This window comes from Electrona antarctica (assembly GCF_951216825.1).
Source record: "Electrona antarctica genome assembly, chromosome: 13".
In the NCBI taxonomy this organism is placed as follows: domain Eukaryota; kingdom Metazoa; phylum Chordata; class Actinopteri; order Myctophiformes; family Myctophidae; genus Electrona; species Electrona antarctica.
The window spans coordinates 47,073,673-47,093,257 of record NC_136794.1 but is presented as its reverse complement, the minus strand read 5'-3'; the positions used below and the strand labels follow the sequence as shown (position 1 = coordinate 47,093,257).

Below are 19,585 nucleotides of genomic sequence, written 5' to 3'. Positions count from 1 at the left end.
TTGAGAAGCACTCCATGCAGCAGCATAGGGTGTGTGCAGTGGGGTGGGGTGGACACTCACCACAGACCAGTCCTTCATCCGAGCGGTCAGGGCAGTCCACCTTGCTGTTGCAGATCTTGTCGGGCGTGAGGCAGATGGACGAGTCGTTGGCACAAGGGTATTTGGGCGGCTTGCACACGGCCGTCTCGCACGACTCCTCGTCGGAGCGGTCCTCACAGTCGATGTCGCCGTCACACACCCAGCTCTTGGTGATGCACTTGCCTGTTATGGTGGAAACAAGATGAGAAAACGCTTTAGCTATGACACAGAGACCAACAATTTACTGTCACGGTGTGAGTCAAGTTGAGTATAGGACCCAAACGCAGGATGAGAGGCAGAGGCAGGGAAAGTCAAGTTCAGTGTTTTATTGCGACCAAACAGGAGTCCAGGTACAACAAGTCAAAAAACACTAGAGGCAGTCGGAACAAAACTAGGAACACGAGGAACACAAGGAAGGCAAGAGGAAAACTATACTGGGAAAACTAGGGGATCAACAAGCAAGTAAACAACGAACTGAAAACACAAGGGTATATAAATAGACAAGGTCTAACTAGACACAGGTGAATACAACAGACAAATCAACACAGGGATTGGCTGGGAGACTAACAGGACACACTACACTAATCACAGGGTTAGACAAGGCAGGTAAACATGGGCAACACAGGAAACCAAGAGACACTAGATACTACAAAATAAAAGGTAAAAGTACACAAAAGTAAAACCCAAAACAAGGAACACAGGGAAACACATCAGGGTGACAGAACAGGTCACAGATTGTGACATTTACAATGTAGGCATTTAGCAGATGCTCTTAATCCAGAGCGATTTACAGTAAGCAAGAACAACACAAGGTAATACATAAAATGCATATAAATAGACATCTAGGATTATAAGTAAACTATAAGAACATATCATCAGTCTAGTAAAAGTACATTTGAAACTATAAACACTATAGAATGCCAGCTCAATATCGACCTGGCATCTGTCTACATAACATGTCTAAACATCTAAATTTCATATTTTAGCTTTTGCATAATAAGCCTGCAAGGTCGCCGGGGGCTAGGGCAAGTACTACGGCAACTACTACGGGCTAAGGTGGATTCTGAAGAGTCTCAACACACATGTACTGTACAGTACATGGCGTGGAATCAATACAGTAGCTCACTGTGCATACTGCACTGCACTGCACTGCACTGTACTGTACTGTACTGCACTGCACTGTACTGTACTGTACTGTACTGCACTGCACTGCACTGCACTGTACTGTACTGTACTGTACTGTATGTCACACTTTGCCTAGTGTGAAGGTAGTATGAGAGAGAGATTATTGTCAATGTACAGTACAGTACAGCGAAAAGTATTCACTGTACTGTACGCTGTATGAGCCAAAATTGCCACTGAACCAGCTCTCAAAAATACTCCCAAAACACTCAAAATGGCAAAATACCAAAAATAGCAAGCAGTCTTGTCTATGCAAAAACAATGTTTTTAATGACATTTTGAGTGTCCACATTAAATGGTTGTTACAAGAAACCGCACACAAAATAAGTATTTACAGTCATTAACTGGCCTGGTTGGCTCTATAGGTCTGTTCTCCTGCCTGGGCAGTCCTACATTGACTCTATAGGTCTGTTCTCCTGCCTGGGCAGTCCTACAATGACTCCTGTGCAGTGGCAGGTCCCCCTCTTATAAAGGCCAGGCCCCTCCCATGGACCAATGACAGGTCCTCTTATAAAGGCCAGGCCCCTCCCATGGACCAATGACAGGTCCTCTTATAAAGGCCAGGCCCCTCCCATGGACCAATGACAGGTCCTCTTATAAAGGCCAGGCCCCTCCCATGGACCAATGACAGGTCCTCTTATAAAGGCCAGGCCCCTCCCATGGACCAATGACAGGTCCTCTTATAAAGGACAGGCCCCTCCCATGGACCAAACCAACCCAGGATCGATTCCACAATCTAACCAGTGGCCACACAATGTCCAGAGACATCCCAGTTCATTCATAACACATTTTAGAGAGTCACATAATACACAATATAAATTATCCCCATATTATAATTAAAGATAAGTGTCTCTATATACAAAATCAAGTTGGTGTGCATGTTCCCCACACAAACCCAGTTAGTATGCTCCCTACCCTGGAGCCAATTAGCAATCAATCATCAATCATACAATATAGTGTCAAACAAATACCGCTCGAAGATAAAATAACACAGGAAACACATTGTAGTCTGATAAATACAGACAGTGGCAGGGTGAACTGCCACACTGTGGCAAATTGGCACAACGCTTGCACTTTCTCCGCAGGCTCAGGCTCTTTGGTGTGAGCAAGGGAGTCATGTCAACCTTCTATGATGCAGTGCTAGGTAGGTGGGCGGCTGTGGCTCAGGAGGTAGAGCAGGTCGTCCAATAATCCATGGGTCGGCGGTTCGAATCCCGGCTCCTCCTGTCTACATGTCGAAGTGTCCTTGGGCAAGACACTGAACCCCAAATTGCTCCCGATGTGCTGGTTGGTACCTTGCATGGCTTCCGCCGCCATCGGTGTATGAATGTGTGTGTGAATGGGTGAATGTAATGCACAATCTATGTAAAGCGCCTTGGATAAAGGCGCTATATAAATGCACCATTTACCATTTACCATTTAGGTAGCATTATTAGATATGGCATGTCAGCTTGGTTTGGGACACTCTCTGTCCAGCTCAAATCTAGAATAGCTAAAATGGCAAAAACAGCCATGAAGGTAATTGTTAGGAAGGATTCTCCATCTCTTCAGACAATCTTTGAGAAAACGGTGCTCAGTCTGTCAAATAGAGTGTTGTCTGACCCTCACATGTATTATCGTCAGAGTATGAGCCGTTACCCTCTGGTAGACGCTACAGAGCGTGTCGTTGCAAGGGCAACCGCCACATAGTTCATAGTTCTTAGTGGGGAAGGGACTTATTGACCTTCATCAGTTAGTTAATGCACTTATACCTGTGATACTATAAACTGTGAATACTCTAGTACTTTATTTTTATATACCTCCTCTGATTGCAATTTTGCACTGATCTTGTGATACTCTTGTGATACTTTACTTGTACATTGCTGCTATTGTGTATTGTCTATTGTGTATTGTCTGTCTGTTTTAAAAAGCGTTATGTACTACTGCACTTTTGCCCAAGACAAATTTCCCCTCGTGGGACAATAAAGTATATCTCATCTCATCATCATCACTGTACATACGCAGCAGGCGTAGCGCGGTGTCAAGGCATGGATGCAATCAACCGCTATTTTCTATTTTATAACCACTTGAACCCTATAGCCTCCCTATTCTGGGGTTAATGTTTGATGACGAGGATCTACAACCTCACAACGTGTCACGCTGCAATGCCTTGTGAGCTTGTAGATCGGGTAAATCCTCATACATGGAGTATCAATCGATATGTCATTATAGTGCTGACATCACAGACAGATCTGGACTCTTTTTATTGGGCAAGACTCGACACGTTCATGAGCGAAAGAGAAGGGACACAGACAGACTGATGGGTTCAACGGGTTAAGCCATTCTGGGCGGGAACCCCTTTTGGTGTTTTAACTAAGCATGATGTTATACTTTAGCTATTAGCTAAAAATAGCAGATCTACTGTAGGTCTGCTATTTTTGAAAAATCGTGAAAATGCGGCACAAATCTATATATATATATATATTCTTTCAGAAGAGTTTTTTTATTTATTTTTTCGACGTCAGGCCTAACCGTTCCTAACTTGCCTGTTGTTAACAATACATCTACTGATGCACAGACTTGGACACATCATCAGTGTTAACGTTAATTCCTGGGATCATAGGGTGTTTTGGGTCTTTCAACAGACACCCTCCTCCAGGCGACTCCAGGCCGACAAGTGGCATGTTACTGCGCCCACTGCTCTCCCCTCTTCAACCAGAGCCACCTGGAGGCTTTTTCTGCAGCCTTCACGTTGTTGTCTATGGCTCTTCTTCGGTTGGCACCCTTATTCTCCTAGCATAGGCTAGCCGCTATATACTAATTTATGTCTGGATGCTTGGATTGGTGCCCTAAAATGTTTTGGTTTTCAAAAGGACATCCACTCATCCAGCGTTTCATTTATGTATTTTATTTTCTCATTTCCCATGTGTCGTCGCCCCCCATGTATTATAATGTAATGCATAAGATTTAATCTCACAGTAAAAGAGGGTAATTGCACCACTGTAGAACAGGGCATACAGTACAAAATAAAAGTTTGGTGCCTGAAATTCACAAGCACAGTATAGCAGCCAAGTATAATATACTGTACAGTACCCATGCCATCACATTTGGCATTTGAGAAAATGATTCTTAGTTGCAGAATCGCTCTCTTAGCCCATTTTGGGCGGGAACCCCTTTTGGTGTTAGCATTATGTTATGCTTTCGCTATTGAAAAATAGCAGATCTACAAGCTCATAGCACGCCACCGAGTGGCGCGCTACGAGCTTGTAGGTCTATTTTTGAAAAATCAAAGAACGACTGACATAGAAACATAGCTTTTTCAGAAAACTGTCAGGATGTAGAAGATTTTAGAATCTGATCTCAGGTCAAAATGGGTTAAAATAAACATTTGATGAGTAATACAAGCAAAAGAGGAAAAAAATAATAATTATAATTCTAATGAAATGCCAAAATGTCCCTTTTCCTGGGGAGCCTCAATCAACAAACAGCATCTCAGCAGCGTTGTGCTAAATGCTCCACTTGATGTGGAATTTCTACAGGAGATCAATACGCCTTCCTTCCCCTGATGGCTGCCCACCGGGGTAATGTGAAAGCCCCCCCACTGTAATAAAGAGGAGGCAGGTGGAACCAGTGAAGGCAGGAGGAGGAGGAGGAGGAAGAGGAGGAGGAGGAGGAGGCAGGTGGAACCAGTGAAGGCAGGAGGAGGAGGAGGAGGAGGAGGAGGAAGAGGAGGAGGAGGAGGAGGAGGAGGAGGCAGGTGGAACCAGTGAAGGCAGGAGGAGGAGGAGGAGGCAGGTGGAACCAGTGAAGGCAGGAGGAGGAGGAGGAGGAGGAGGAAGAGGAGGAGGAGGAGGAGGCAGGTGGAACCAGTGAAGGCAGGAGGAGGAGGAGGAAGAGGAGGAGGAGGAGGAGGAGGAGGAGGAGGAGGAGGCAGGTGGAACCAGTGAAGGCAGGAGGAGGAGGAGGAAGAGGAGGAGGAGGAGGAGGAGGAGGAGGAGGAGGCAGGTGGAACCAGTGAAGGCAGGAGGAGGAGGAGGAGGAGGAGGAAGAGGAGGAGGAGGAGGAGGAGGAGGAGGAGGAGGAGGAGGCAGGTGGAACCAGTGAAGGCAGGAGGAGGAGGAGGAGGAGGAGGAGGAAGAGGAGGAGGAGGAGGAGGAGGAGGCAGGTGGAACCAGTGAAGGCAGGAGGAGGAGGAGGAGGAGGAGGAGGAAGAGGAGGAGGAGGAGGAGGCAGGTGGAACCAGTGAAGGGGATGGTGGGAAATAAACAAGGGCCACTATGCCAGGGCGTTTCGTTGTGAACGCAGCCTGCCAGGTGAAGCTTGGTTCGCAGCACATCCCAATTTACTAGGCTTTTCCATCAAAGCTGATGCGTGGCTTAGTGAAGGGATCCCCACTGGTTTATACCTGCATGGAGCTGGAACAGGGCAGACCCAACAAAATGCTGCATGAGGCTTCGGAGCTAGGCCATGGGGAAAAGTATGGGAATCCTGTGAGATGTTGTCTACTGTGTATACGTGTGTGAGTGTGTGCATGTGTTTGTGTTTGTGTGTATGGGTCTGTGTGTGCGTTTTTAGGCCATTAAAACCGCAAAAGCGTCGGTGTCGTTTTAGATTGTAGGCTTGGCTATTAAAAAAATAGCAGCCATACAAGCTCACAGCGTGTCACACGTTGCAAGCTTGTATCTGCTATTTTTGAACATTTTGGGTGGGAAATCTAATCCCTGACACAACACCTTTTCAGATGCATTTGTGACTATTTTTTATACAAGAGGCAGTCATGGTGGCAAGACTAACTGTTCAGGAGTGGAGAATTAACACATTTTAATCCAAAATGTGTTAATAGCACAAGCAGATCTTCACATACTAGAGCATGTCTGAAATAAATGTCAGAGCTGAAATGTAAAATATGAAATAAATGCTTAAACATGTAGCTAGGGTTAGTCAAGCCTGTTTTCTCAATTCGCTGTTTTCTGTAAGACATTACTCTCTAAGCCATAGCTCCAAAACTCGTGGGTCAAACTGAACAACCAATATGTCAATTTTCTCGTTGGTCAAACTGAACAACCAATATGACAAATTTGAAGCTATGATTCCCTGCTTTCATATGACATGAAAAAACAAAAACAAAAGAATCCAATGACTTACTGTGGGTCAAGTTTGGTCACATTTCTAGATCAAATCAAACTGCATTGTAATACTGTGACACTGATGGTACCACTCTGCTGATGGTACCACTCTGCTGATGGTACCACTCTGCTGATGGTACCACTCTGCAAAAGGCAACCCATAGTCGTTCACAATAAGCCCTCACAAGGCAACGTAGTGGTTGGCTATCCCTCACACAATGCAACCTTTCTGTACACAAGCACCATTTTCTGTGTAAATACACAATAAAGATCCATCTAATAATCAAACAATATAATTCACTATCTGGGAACGCAAAATCAATTTGCCACTTGTAAAATATGGAAGTAATGGGAGCTCGGACGTTTTTAAATTTTTTTCACCAAATTAATTTGTTTTGATTCATTTGACGTGTCAGCTTGCAATGCAACAACAATGGAGGGGGAGGCCCGTCAAACCGCCAGTGTGCCCGTGATTTACTAGGTTGCAGCGATAGTGTTCATTTGGACTCGGTTGCCTACGGTTTTCATCACCCCAAAGACATCATCTAGCAACATTTCTCCACATGCCTAATAGTATGTCTGAGCCTCAACCAAGTTGAGGCTCAGAGGTGACTGTGCCTTCTCAGTTGCAGCCCCTAGGCTGTGGAACACCATCCCAGCTTGTTTTACTCCCAAGCATTTGATTGCCCGTGACCTTGTTTGTGTTTTCTTTAAACAGTACATTGTTTGATTTTTTTTAATAGTTTGCTTATAATTGTGCTTTTATTGACTGTGTTTTTCTTTTGCTATGTTCTCTATATCTGTGGTGTTAATGAAATGTCTGTACAATGGAAATTGTTTTTAAATGTGCTTTATAAATAAAGGTGATTTGATTTGATTTGATTTATGTAAATGTTCCAATATGTTGTACTTTTACCATTTACACAAATAATGTACTTATTTTTTACTCTACAAGCTCAAAATACATTGTGGCTACCCATTTTGTGCCTGTAGATAGTTTGTTTTTGGATATAGTTGCGTCATATATCATATCATATTATATAGTTATGATATAGTTATGATATAGTTATAGATATATTATGTCCGTTTCCAGCCAACAGCAACAATATGCATTTTTGCCAATAAAAAACCTCTAGCAATGAATGAACGATGCAATCAATCAATCAACCAATCAACCAACCGTTACCTGTATCTTTGCAGGTGAACTTGGCCTTGGGGTCGCACATCCTCTTGGTGCCCTCGCAGCCCGCCTCGTCGCCCCCGTCCTCGCAGTCCTTGTCCCCGTCACACCTCCATCGCTCTGGGATGCAGGTGCCATCTGTGAGGCAGTGGAACTCCTCTCCGCTGCACTCGATGACGGAGGGCAGCACTGGAACACAAGGACATTTACAAAGAGACTTCACAGGTGCTCTGGCACACGGCTGACAAAGCCGCACGCACGCACGCACGCACGCACGCACGCTGTCGGGCAGAAAACTCCTATCTCCATATTCTAACTTTTCGTGTTTTTCCGTAAATCAACGCCATACTTCATCATACTGTAGCGTCACACAAAAGCAACAAAGGTACACAAGGTCGAAACGTGCCGCAGAGCGACATGTTTGGAGCGTGTAGATGTGCTGTACTTTTGCTACTTTCGAATTTGAACAGTGGACATAATGATAAGGTTTCCACCCGACAGAGACGAAATGTGTAATATCACAACCTCGATTCCCCAAGCCAAGTGGTTCCCAACCTTGTATTCAGCGTAGACCCCCTGGGGGCTTACAGAAAAGCGGCATGCACTCACACGCTACCATTTGTGACTATTAGCGACACAATATTGAATGGCATCTCCAAAAGTAGGGATGACAGGTTGAAAGTGATTTTTTATTATTCTTACAATGTTATTAGTGTTCCTCACAATGATACTTTTGCTGTGTTAAAGTTATAGGATAATATATTCTGTATGAGAAGAGTGTGGAAATCAGATTGGATAAGAGGCGGCTGTTCGTAGCTACAGTGGAGTCAGAACTGCTGTATGGGGCCGAGACATGGACCCTCACAGTGGAGTCAGTATTGCTGTATGGGGCCGAGACATGTGAGGGTCACCCTCACAGTGCAGTCAGTATACTGCTGTATGGGGCTGAGACATGGACCCTCACAGTGGAGTCAGTACTGCTGTATGGGGACGAGACATGGACCCTCACAGTGGAGTCAGTACTGCTGTATGGGGACGAGACATGGACCCTCACAGTGGAGTCAGTACTGCTGTATGGGGACGAGACATGGACCCTCACAGTGGAGTCAGTACTGCTGTATGGGGACGAGACATGGACCCTCACAGTGGAGTCAGTACTGCTGTATGGGGCTGAGACATGGACCCTCACAGTGGAGTCAGTACTGCTGTATGGGGCTGAGACATGGACCCTCACAGTGGAGTCAGTACTGCTGTATGGGGCTGAGACATGGACCCTCACAGTGGAGTCAGTACTGCTGTATGGGGACGAGACATGGACCCTCACAGTGGAGTCAGTACTGCTGTATGGGGCCGAGACATGGACCCTCACAGTGGAGTCAGTACTGCTGTATGGGGCCGAGACATGGACCCTCACAGTGGAGTCAGTACTGCTGTATGGGGCCGAGACATGGACCCTCACAGTGGAGTCAGTACTGCTGTATGGGGCCGAGACATGGACCCTCACAGTGGAGTCAGTACTGCTGTATGGGGCCGAGACATGGACCCTCACAGTGGAGTCAGTACTGCTGTATGGGGCCGAGACATGGACCCTCACAGTGGAGTCAGTACTGCTGTATGGGGCCGAGACATGGACCCTCACAGTGGAGTCAGTACTGCTGTATGGGGCCGAGACATGGACCCTCATAGTGGAGTCAGTACTGCTGTATGGGGCCGAGACATGGACCCTCACAGTGGAGTCAGTACTGCTGTATGGGGCAGAGACATGGACCCTCACAGTGGAGTCAGTACTGCTGTATGGGGCCGAGACATGGACCCTCATAGTGGAGTCAGTACTGCTGTATGGGGCCGAGACATGGACCCTCACAGTGGAGTCAGTACTGCTGTATGGGGCCGAGACATGGACCCTCACAGTGGAGTCAGTACTGCTGTATGGGGCCGAGACATGGACCCTCACAGTGGAGTCAGTACTGCTGTATGGGGCCGAGACATGGACCCTCACAGTGGAGTCAGTACTGCTGTATGGGGCCGAGACATGGACCCTCACAGTGGAGTCAGTACTGCTGTATGGGGCTGAGACAATGAGACATGGACCCTCACAGTGGAGTCAGTACTGCTGTATGGGGCCGAGACATGGACCCTCACAGTGGAGTCAGTACTGCTGTATGGGGCCGAGACATGGACCCTCACAGTGGAGTCAGTACTGCTGTATGGGGCCGAGACATGGACCCTCATAGTGGAGTCAGTACTGCTGTATGGGGCCGAGACATGGACCCTCACAGTGGAGTCAGTACTGCTGTATGGGGCAGAGACATGGACCCTCACAGTGGAGTCAGTACTGCTGTATGGGGCCGAGACATGGACCCTCATAGTGGAGTCAGTACTGCTGTATGGGGCCGAGACATGGACCCTCACAGTGGAGTCAGTACTGCTGTATGGGGCCGAGACATGGACCCTCACAGTGGAGTCAGTACTGCTGTATGGGGCCGAGACATGGACCCTCACAGTGGAGTCAGTACTGCTGTATGGGGCCGAGACATGGACCCTCACAGTGGAGTCAGTACTGCTGTATGGGGCCGAGACATGGACCCTCACAGTGGAGTCAGTACTGCTGTATGGGGCTGAGACAATGAGACATGGACCCTCACAGTGGAGTCAGTACTGCTGTATATGGGGCTGAGACATGGACCCTCACAGCGCACCAGGAAAGGGCCCTGGGCACAAGCATGCTATGAATGGCATTAGGTGTCACACGGACGGACCACATGAGAAATGTATGGGGACCTACCAAGGGTCACCTGACGAAATCAGAGCGATAAGGATGAGGCTGACAGGGCACTGCATCAGGCACCAGGAACAAGAGGCAAGCAACCTGACACTATGGGAGCCAACCAGCAACCTGACAATATGGGAGCCAACCCAGGGCAAAGCCAGGAAAGGCAAGAAGCAAGAAGCACCCTACCTACAGCAGTGTTGATTTCGTCGACTAAAACGAAGACGAAAAATGTTCGTCGACTACCTTTTTTCACTGGCGAAAACTAAGTGGAACATTTTTTTTAAACTAAGCTATGATGACTAAAACTAAATATATTGACAATTTCGTCAACAAATTAACAATAGACTAAAATGTTAGGAAGGGACTAGTAGACAAGAGATCCAGGTATAAGTTATTTTACACTTGGTTGCATGCTGAAAATAGCTGATCTACAAGTTCACAAAGTTTTCAGCAAGTGTAAAATCAGCCATTACGACGGCATCAAGGCCCGTCCAAATACATTTTAGTCGACTAAATCAACTGTAGATTTAGTCGACTAAAATCTTATGATATTTAGTCGACTAAAACTAGACCAACACTAAAACATTCCGGGTGACTAAAATGTGACTACAAACTAAGCGAAAACTATTCAAGAGACTAATGACTAAAACTAAAATCTAAATTTGCTGCCAAAATAACACTGACCTACAGCACTGGGGAGTGACACCTTAGCTAACGACATTTGATGTGCCTCTGTATTTTACTTTTTCTATATATTTGGCCACAAGGCCCTTAATTATGTATGTGCACTGTTTACTTTATTTATTTTACTGTTCAACAGCGTTTTTTTCCATAGCCACCCTCTTAACTGTTTAGACTGCTGGTAGTAACTGGTTATTACATGTTACGCCAGGGCTCCACCGGACGCGTGCGTGCGTGCGTCAAAAAACGAACCGGGGCAATTTTAAAGCAGTCACGCAACGCAACGCAACGCAACGCAACGCAACGCAACGCATCGTAGGCAGTGGAGCCACCCTTCATTGATTAAAAAGGGAACATTCCCTGACGGTGACGGCGACGCAACGCCGACGCCCCCGGTGGAGCCCCGCCGTAACATGGCCCATTGTCATTGGCTCATTGATAGCCCAGCCTGTATTTAAGACATGCCCAAATGCTGCCACCCTATGACTCTGATGAAGACCGCAAGGTTGAAACGTCGCTTTTGTATACTTAGCACTTAATAAAAGGCTCTAAATGTCCGTGCTGCTCCAGTCTCTTCTCCTTATGCTAACAACATTAATGTTACATATAGGAGAGTGTGAAGGGCAGGAACTCAGGAGTTCAGAGTTGGTGTTTGCTAGAGACCGCATTCTCGTATCGGATCACATCTGTATGACAAGTTGGACTTAACTTTACTTTATTATTGATCCACCATAGAGCACCGAAGTCCTGACATCACTGTCAATAGAGGGCGTAAATCCACAGGTTCGTCTACTTTTTATTTGCATTGTAATCTCCATAGGGGGATTTTAGATCGCCTCATATAAGAACTGTGTTTGAAAAATAAACCGATCACCCCGGCCTTTTCACTCATATGGATATGAAGCATCAACTGAAGGTGGAAATGTACAAATATACCCAAAGAGTAACAAAAGAAGCGTTATAAATGAGCCAAACAACCCAGAGACTACATTTCCGGGTAGGCAGGGTGGCTGCATCTGCCCGTCGCACAACAGAAACTGAATGTTAATTACGTTTATTTGTATTTTTATTTTATTGATATTTAATGTTTCGTGGTTAGTACGAGTCGAGTCAGCTGGGCGTGACGTATATTAGCAGCGACATTGCCTTCATATGTAGTTTCAAGGCTTTTGCGGCCACATTAATTCCATTTTCTCCAGAAACTGGCTGTATCAAATATGAATGGACATCATTAACGACGCACAGCCACTCCCCTGACAGAAAGGCCGGGGTGGTCGGTTTATTTTTCAAACACAGTTCTTATATGAAGTGACCTAAAATCGCCCTATGGAGATTTCACTGCAAATAAAAAAAAATGAACCTGTGTATTGGCGCCCTCTACTGAAAGTGACGTCAGACTTCGGTGCTCTATTAGAACTTGCCTATGAAATGGCTATTCTGGGTCCATCACACACACTATACCACACGTCAACACAATACAATACAATACAAATGACAAAACAAACAGACAATAGTGTAGTTCACCTATACAATGGTATCAGCTACAACTGGAAAAGAAAACAACTTTCAGAAATAATACAACTTTACACTATTTTACATTTCAGAATTTATAAGCAAGGGTTTTTCTCATTGCTTTTTGAAGTTTGTGTAACGCTCTGTTTTAATCCATGTTTTTTGTTTGAAATCATGACAATGTAAAATTATATTTTGCTAAGTGAAAAATAATGTATTTTTTGCTGATTACCACTGCACTTAGTCTGAAACCTTTTGAAAGTCAAGTGCTTTCTCATAATATTTGGTAAAATAAAAAAGGATTTAAAAAAAAGAAAACAATTATTGCAATTAATCTAATGTGTCAGAGCACTCAGAGGAGAGAATGTATTATTAGTCACTGGATCATTTCTGGTACTTTGTTCTTCAGTAGAAGTTATTACAAATAACCAAATTTCTACTGCGTCATTGTACTGGAGATTAACCCATTTAGACCCGACATCGAAATAAAAAAAAAGTCTTCTGAAAGAATATATATTCAAAGATTTGTGCCGCATTTTCACAATTTTTCAAAAATAGCAGACCTACAAGCTCGTAGTGCGCCACTCGGTGGCGCGCTATGAGCTTGTAGATCTGCTATTTTTCAATAGCTAAATTATAACATAATGTATGTAACCACCAAAAGGGGTTCCCGCTCAAAATGGGTTAAAACTGCAGTGCGGAAATCAGGCAGAGACAGAAATAGGCCTGTAAAGTCTAAATAGATTTGTTTAATCTATTTAGACCTGCAGGCCGATTCTAAAAATGCCTTCGAAATCCTACATACATACACTTTTTGGCAAAAGAAAAAAGAAATAAAATGAATGATGTTGCTGCATATGTGTCGGTCGGGTGGAAACCTCATATGGCCAAAACTGGTAATTTTCATTATTCAAAATCAAAAGCATCAAAAGTAGCAGATCTCCAAACTCGTAACGCTGCGTGAATTGAGCTTATCGATATGCTACTTTTGATGAAGCTGTAGCATGTTTGGAGTAGTAGGGCGTTATCTAAAAAAAAGGCTTGTGAGGAAAGTAACTACGTAGATATACTGTACAGGCACAGACCGCCTTCGACGAATATATTCGTCAATTGTTGTTTTCAGTGTTTACGATAGAGGGCATCAACCTGTGAGTGATCCTCATCATCATCATCATCCTTCGAGTGCCCTCAAGATCTGTGACACAAGCTGCTTCCACTGGTCTCTGTTGGTCATCGCCACACCAAGTTCATTCACAGTCAGTCCTGTGTCCCTACTCCCTACCCTGTGTCCCTACTACACTAAATCTGAGCTTTAGTGGGATGGTCCTTCCATGAGAGGTTCTGGACACGCATGAGGAGTCTTGTGTATGTTCCGTCGAGACGATCCCGAAACTCCTTATTCATTGTCCATGTTTCGGCACCATAAAGATGGATACTTTCCACACAGGCTTTGAACAGGTTGATCTTGGTAGCTCTTGAGATGTCTGACTGCCATATAAGATGTAGCTTATTACAAGCACTCCAGGCCTGTCCTTTCCTTGTCAGTGATCCTAGGACTTGGAGATTCCAAGCTAATAGAAACTGCAGGCTTTCTATTCCTGAAAAGTTGCAATGGGAAAATGGAAGCCATCGTTCTCACAATAATAAACAGGTATATATATTTTTTAAATCTTGTTTAAGAAAAGAAATCTGCCTGATTTGGCTGCCATAATGTTTCTCATTATTTTGTTGTTATTTTTTACTTTACTTATTTGGTACTATATGGTAATTTGGGTATTTTGTAAAAGGTATTTATTTGTTTCGGAATTTAATTACGTAATTTCCGTCACATCTCTGGTTCCAGGTCAAAGAGGCTGGCTTCCCGAGGGTGGTCTGCCTAAGGGGCAGGTGGTGATTATATGGTCGGCGGTCTGCTCAGGGTCACCGCACTGGCATGCCGCACTGTCCGCCTAGCCCCACTTCTGCATTGATGCCTTGAAGCGACCAACCCCAGTTCGTAAGCGGTTCAGTGTAGTCCATTGCCGGCATGGCAGGTCGTCTCCTCCTATGGCAGAATCTCCTGTGGTCCCAGATGTAGCGGTGGATGCGGGAGGGCCCGGCCCGACTCCCACTCCTGCTGCCAACCATGCCTCTTCTTAGAGTAGAATTGAGCATTTCCAAGCCTCCCCTACAACAAGGCAGCACACCTTGTTGTAGGGGAGGCTTGTTGACGGGGAGGCTTGTTGAAGGCGAGGCATGCTTTTGTGCTTTCCTGGCCAGGGTGAGGGTGGCAGCCTCCCGTCGGAGGCCGTACGGGACAGGCAAGAGGAACACAGAGGTGGGCTTCAAGCAACCCGTTATGATTCGGAGGGCGTTGTTATTAGACACGCCGACCTTTCTCGCATGAGGGCTTCTGCTCCAGACCGGGGGCGCAGTATTCCGCTTGGGTGGATACATTCCAGCGAGGCGGCGGATCAGCGCAACCCTGGATGTCACCTTGGCCTTGAGTTCTTCAAGGTGTTGTCTTGTCTGAAGGACAGTGTCCGATCCAGACGCATTGTTTAGGAGTTTAATTGATCGTTTGTGTTTCTTTTTCAGTCTTGGTTGTTTTGATATTCATATGGGTTCCTTCCTTCATTCCCTTTGATTCAACGTGCAACCAGTGAGGTCAATGATTTTGTTTGTGCATTGTATTTATGTATTCATATATGTGCTTTATGTTTCCGTTTATTGTTCGGATCACTGTTTATTGTTTTTTGTGTCAGTTTTGACGTTGGATGTTGTGTGACGAAGGCATGAAATAAAGCCACCAGTACTACAGAAACGACTGACTAGTTGTTGAAGGGAATGACAAAATGTCACTGAACGAGACTCTGAACTGCCCACAGCCCTTGAGACACAAATTGGGGACTTTTATCATGAACATTAGTGAGGACCAATTATACGAAGATAGGTTGAAAAGTGGTTCTTTAAGATAAAAAAATTATTAAAAAAAACTTCCACCACTAGGAAAATGTGTGAATTATTCATCAACTCATGATTGCTTTTAAAAAGCACTGGTGTTGCATCTTTAATTTGGGGGTCCTTGACTCGAGAATGTTTGAGAACCACTGGTTTAAAGCAAGGGAAGCAAGATCAAATAAGAAATTACAAAGAAACAAAGTCTCGTGATCCGGTGAGCTTGAAGATCAGCTATTTTCTACTTTTGTGTACTTTTACAAAAACATAAAAAGCTGAAATAATTATGGAGATACAAGTTCTCGGCCCGACAGCAACCAAACTGTTTGATGAATAGGCTCCACATTCTAGTGACAAGCTAGCGAGCTGTGAGTAGTCTGACTCCAAGGGTTTCTGAGGCAATTACGACAGATTAAAAGATTCCACTCTCCATGCTCTCTCTCTCCTATGGATGGACACACCAGATAAGATTGGTCACGTGCAAAGCTTGAGCACTTAAGGTCATTGGAGCTGGGCTGATTAATAGTAGCATTGAAGTCATAATTACAGTGTCTCAATGGTTGCACTGCTTTGAATTGCAAATCAAAATGACTATAGCATGAGGTCTGATCAGTGTTTTCAAAGGAGCTGTATTTTACAGGAACACAATGGAGTTGCCAAAGTAACAAGTCGAGCATGTAATATGGACTGGGAAATAGACTTTGTCTAGCGCATGTCAAAGTCAGAAGTGAATAAAATCTGAATAAATAATCAAAAGAAGTGCCAGAGGTACTGCATGTTCCTCTCTCTCCAATGAGGTGTAACAAAAGCTGCAGGCTCATTTTAATTTATAGTTTTACATTTGTTTAAATCAGTGGTTCTCAAAAGTTTTAGAACCACTGATTTGACCAAATAAACCCTCCAGTATTAGACACTTATTGAACTGAACTTGAGTTACTTGGACCACTTTTTGAACTCCCCATTCCAATTACAACTTCAGACTCAAGGTCTCCACACACCGGGCGCGAATCGGATGCGAATTTGGATTTTTAGCTGCGTTTCTCCATCGGTTTTCCGAAAAACGCGGCCGGTGTGCAACCACCTTCACTCCCAATCTTCCGCCGTAGTCAGAACTCAGCTCTTAAGACCCCACCTTTAGCCTGTAGCCTTGATGACCTTACAGGCTTATAGGCCTACATATATGTAATTTAGATACAGTAGCATGCTACTGTATGTAGACAGATGCCAGGGCATTATTGACCTGGCGTCCCAGTTTCTCTAAAAAAGGTTAACGCGTTGCCTTTCCTACCAGCGGAAGCACCTCCACACGTGGTGTTTTCGTCACTGAAGTCCCCACAGTCGTTGTCCCCGTCACAGGCCCAGTGGTCAGGGATGCAGCGGCCGCTGGTGCAGCGGAACTGAGCGTTGGAGCAGGAGTGGACGCAGCCGGTCTCATCACTGCCATCTCCACAGTCATCGTCTGCAAACGCACGCACGCACGCACAGACACACACACACACACACACAGACAGACAGAGACACACAGACAGACACAGAGACGCGCGCACACACACACACACGCACACGCGCACACACACACACACACACACGCACACGCACACGCACACACACACACACACACACACACACACACACACACACACGTACACACACACAGCGTCTGGAGACATTAGCCAATAACATCAAAGGTAAAAAGGTCTTCTTGACCTGAACTCAGCTTGTGTGGTAGGTGGCCTTACTTCAGTCATGCAAGTGTTAAAAATAAGAAGGAAAAAATAGCCATAACACACAATTTTGAAATATTTTGTGGTAAAAGGGGTATTTCACTTTAAAACACCCTTTTATTGCTCGATTAAATATTTAGATGTGTCCTGATCATTTGATCAGACGCGCTCCGAGCCTATTCAAATAACTCCATGTGTAACCACACCAGACTCATTGGAAACACACACAACTTCCCCGGTTCTGGTGGCGACATATCCTTCTTTCAATTAGTTATTTCATGCATGAATTATGGACTTGATGCAACATCGCATTACCGAGAATTCCCCCATTCAAGGGCTTGATGTTTCGTTCACATGAAGACGGATACACAAAGACACAAATTGCATGTCGGCTGTCGCCAACAATATTAATCAATAAACTCACACATGTCTTAACTACTAACTGACACCCACAGCCACAACACTAGAGGAGAGCGCCCATGATCTGGGACCACCCACATTGAAAATAAACATGGGGAAGTTGTCTGTATTCAATCAAACAGACAGTATTGTGGTGTGATCCATGATAAATATCACGAGGTGAACAGAGGTTTGTTTACCTGAATCACAGTGCCATTTCACGCTGATGCACCGGCCGTTGGAACAGCTGAACTGGGTCAGGGGCTCACAGGTTGGAAAGGCTGCAAACGTATAGGGAAAAAAAGGTCAAATTCAAAAGCAAAAGAAAACAATCCCTTACCCGGCCCTCTCTCTCTCTCAAACAGATGCCAAAAGAGATAGGGCCCCAGATATATAGCCTACAAAGCATAACTTTTAGAAAAACCATTCCACTCGATTACATTCGCAACCAATGCTTTCATTGCTTTGACTGACAGCTTGACAGCTCATGCTAACATTAGCTCACCGTCACCGCTAGCTTGGCATACGGATCAACACGGCAGTATGAAGATGGATGGATGGATCATTATTTTGTATTTATTTTTTGTCTTTACAACTCAAAAAATGCATTTGCCAACAATATGGGCCTTTACGTTAGCCTATATCACGTGAATGATTCATGACACAGTAATGGTTATGATTGTGTGAGAGATGTTGTTCCAACAGAGATTTTTCAAGTTGTGATGATTCCTGGCTCTGTGGGGGGTATTTATATGCAAATATCCTGGCCAATGGCATTGTAAGACTAAACCCAATGAGGATTTAGAGGTGAAAAAAGAACAGAAAAACAAATTATTTAAACTCCTTTCTTTATAAAATATAATTGTTGCTAAAAAGCATCGCTGGGTCTTACAGGGTAAACGTTTAAATAATACGAGCAAGTAGGCCTATACTAATTAGCGAGGTGGGGCCTTTGGCTCATGAGCAATGACAGTATTGTTGAAGACTTCAGTCCTCACAGGTGACCTGGCAAGGGGAATATATTGTTATGCTAATAACTATTCCAGTGAATGAAAGCAACCGTGATGAGACCTGGCAGTCAACGATATTGCAGTTGACAGTCATATACGGTAATTAGTAAACACACTTTTAATTGGGAGCGAGTTTTCATTTCACAGCAGTCAAGTCATGTCTGTCTGAAACAAAACAACAAGAACTCCCTCAAGCCATGACAGTCTCATTGGCCTTCTTGATATCTTGCCTGCCTGTATTTGTTAGGTGTGTGATGCCATAAAAAGTTTGTTCATCCCTATATGCCAACTTAATGAGCTGTGCCTCAATGAGAATACCACAGCAATATTACACTTTTCATCACATGAAGCAAGTGCTTTGTATGCTACTAGAATTTCGCGGACCTTCGGCCCGCTCATCCTAGCGCCATGCGATACGCAAATGGGAAGAAGGCAATGGCAACCCATGATGTTTTCATTTATGCATTTGCTTGGAAAGCGCAAAGTTGCCAAGCTGGCTGAGTGGCCTTGTTTGTTTTTGTGTATTTGCGTATGAAAGCGAGCATGGCAAGGCGCAGGACAGTGTTGTGTTCTTATTTTTTATTATTATTATTATTACATGGATTAATATGCTGATGTACTGTACTGTACTCTGTACTGTTGATATTATAGTCGTTATTAGTGTTCTTATTTTTTATTATTATTACATGGATTAATATTCTGATGTACTGTACTGTACTCTGTACTGTTGATATTATAGTCGTTATTAGTGTTCTTATTTTTTATTATTATTACATGGATTAATATTCTGATGCACTGTACTGTACTCTGTACTGTTGATATTATAGTTGTTATTAGTGTTGTGTTCTTATTTTTTATTATTATTATTATTACATGGATTAATATTCTGATGCACTGTACTGTACTCTGTACTGTTGATATTATAGTTGTTATTAGTGTTGTGTTCTTATTTATTATTATTATTATTACATGGATTAATATTGTGATGTACTGTACTCTGTACT

At 44.3% G+C, this 19,585-nt stretch overlaps 1 protein-coding gene across 1 annotated transcript in view; it reads right to left on the bottom strand.

The window, feature by feature from the left end:
* Positions 1-19,585, bottom strand: part of lrp1bb (low density lipoprotein receptor-related protein 1Bb) — a gene marked incomplete at its 5' end in the record, with an annotated part of 503,119 nt that overhangs the window by 281,934 nt on the left and 201,600 nt on the right. Inside the window, 4 exon segments of the mRNA XM_079517841.1 lie at positions 61-261; positions 7,552-7,734; positions 16,737-16,907; positions 17,772-17,852. Coding sequence (XP_079373967.1) covers positions 61-261; positions 7,552-7,734; positions 16,737-16,907; positions 17,772-17,852 — 636 coding nt within the window.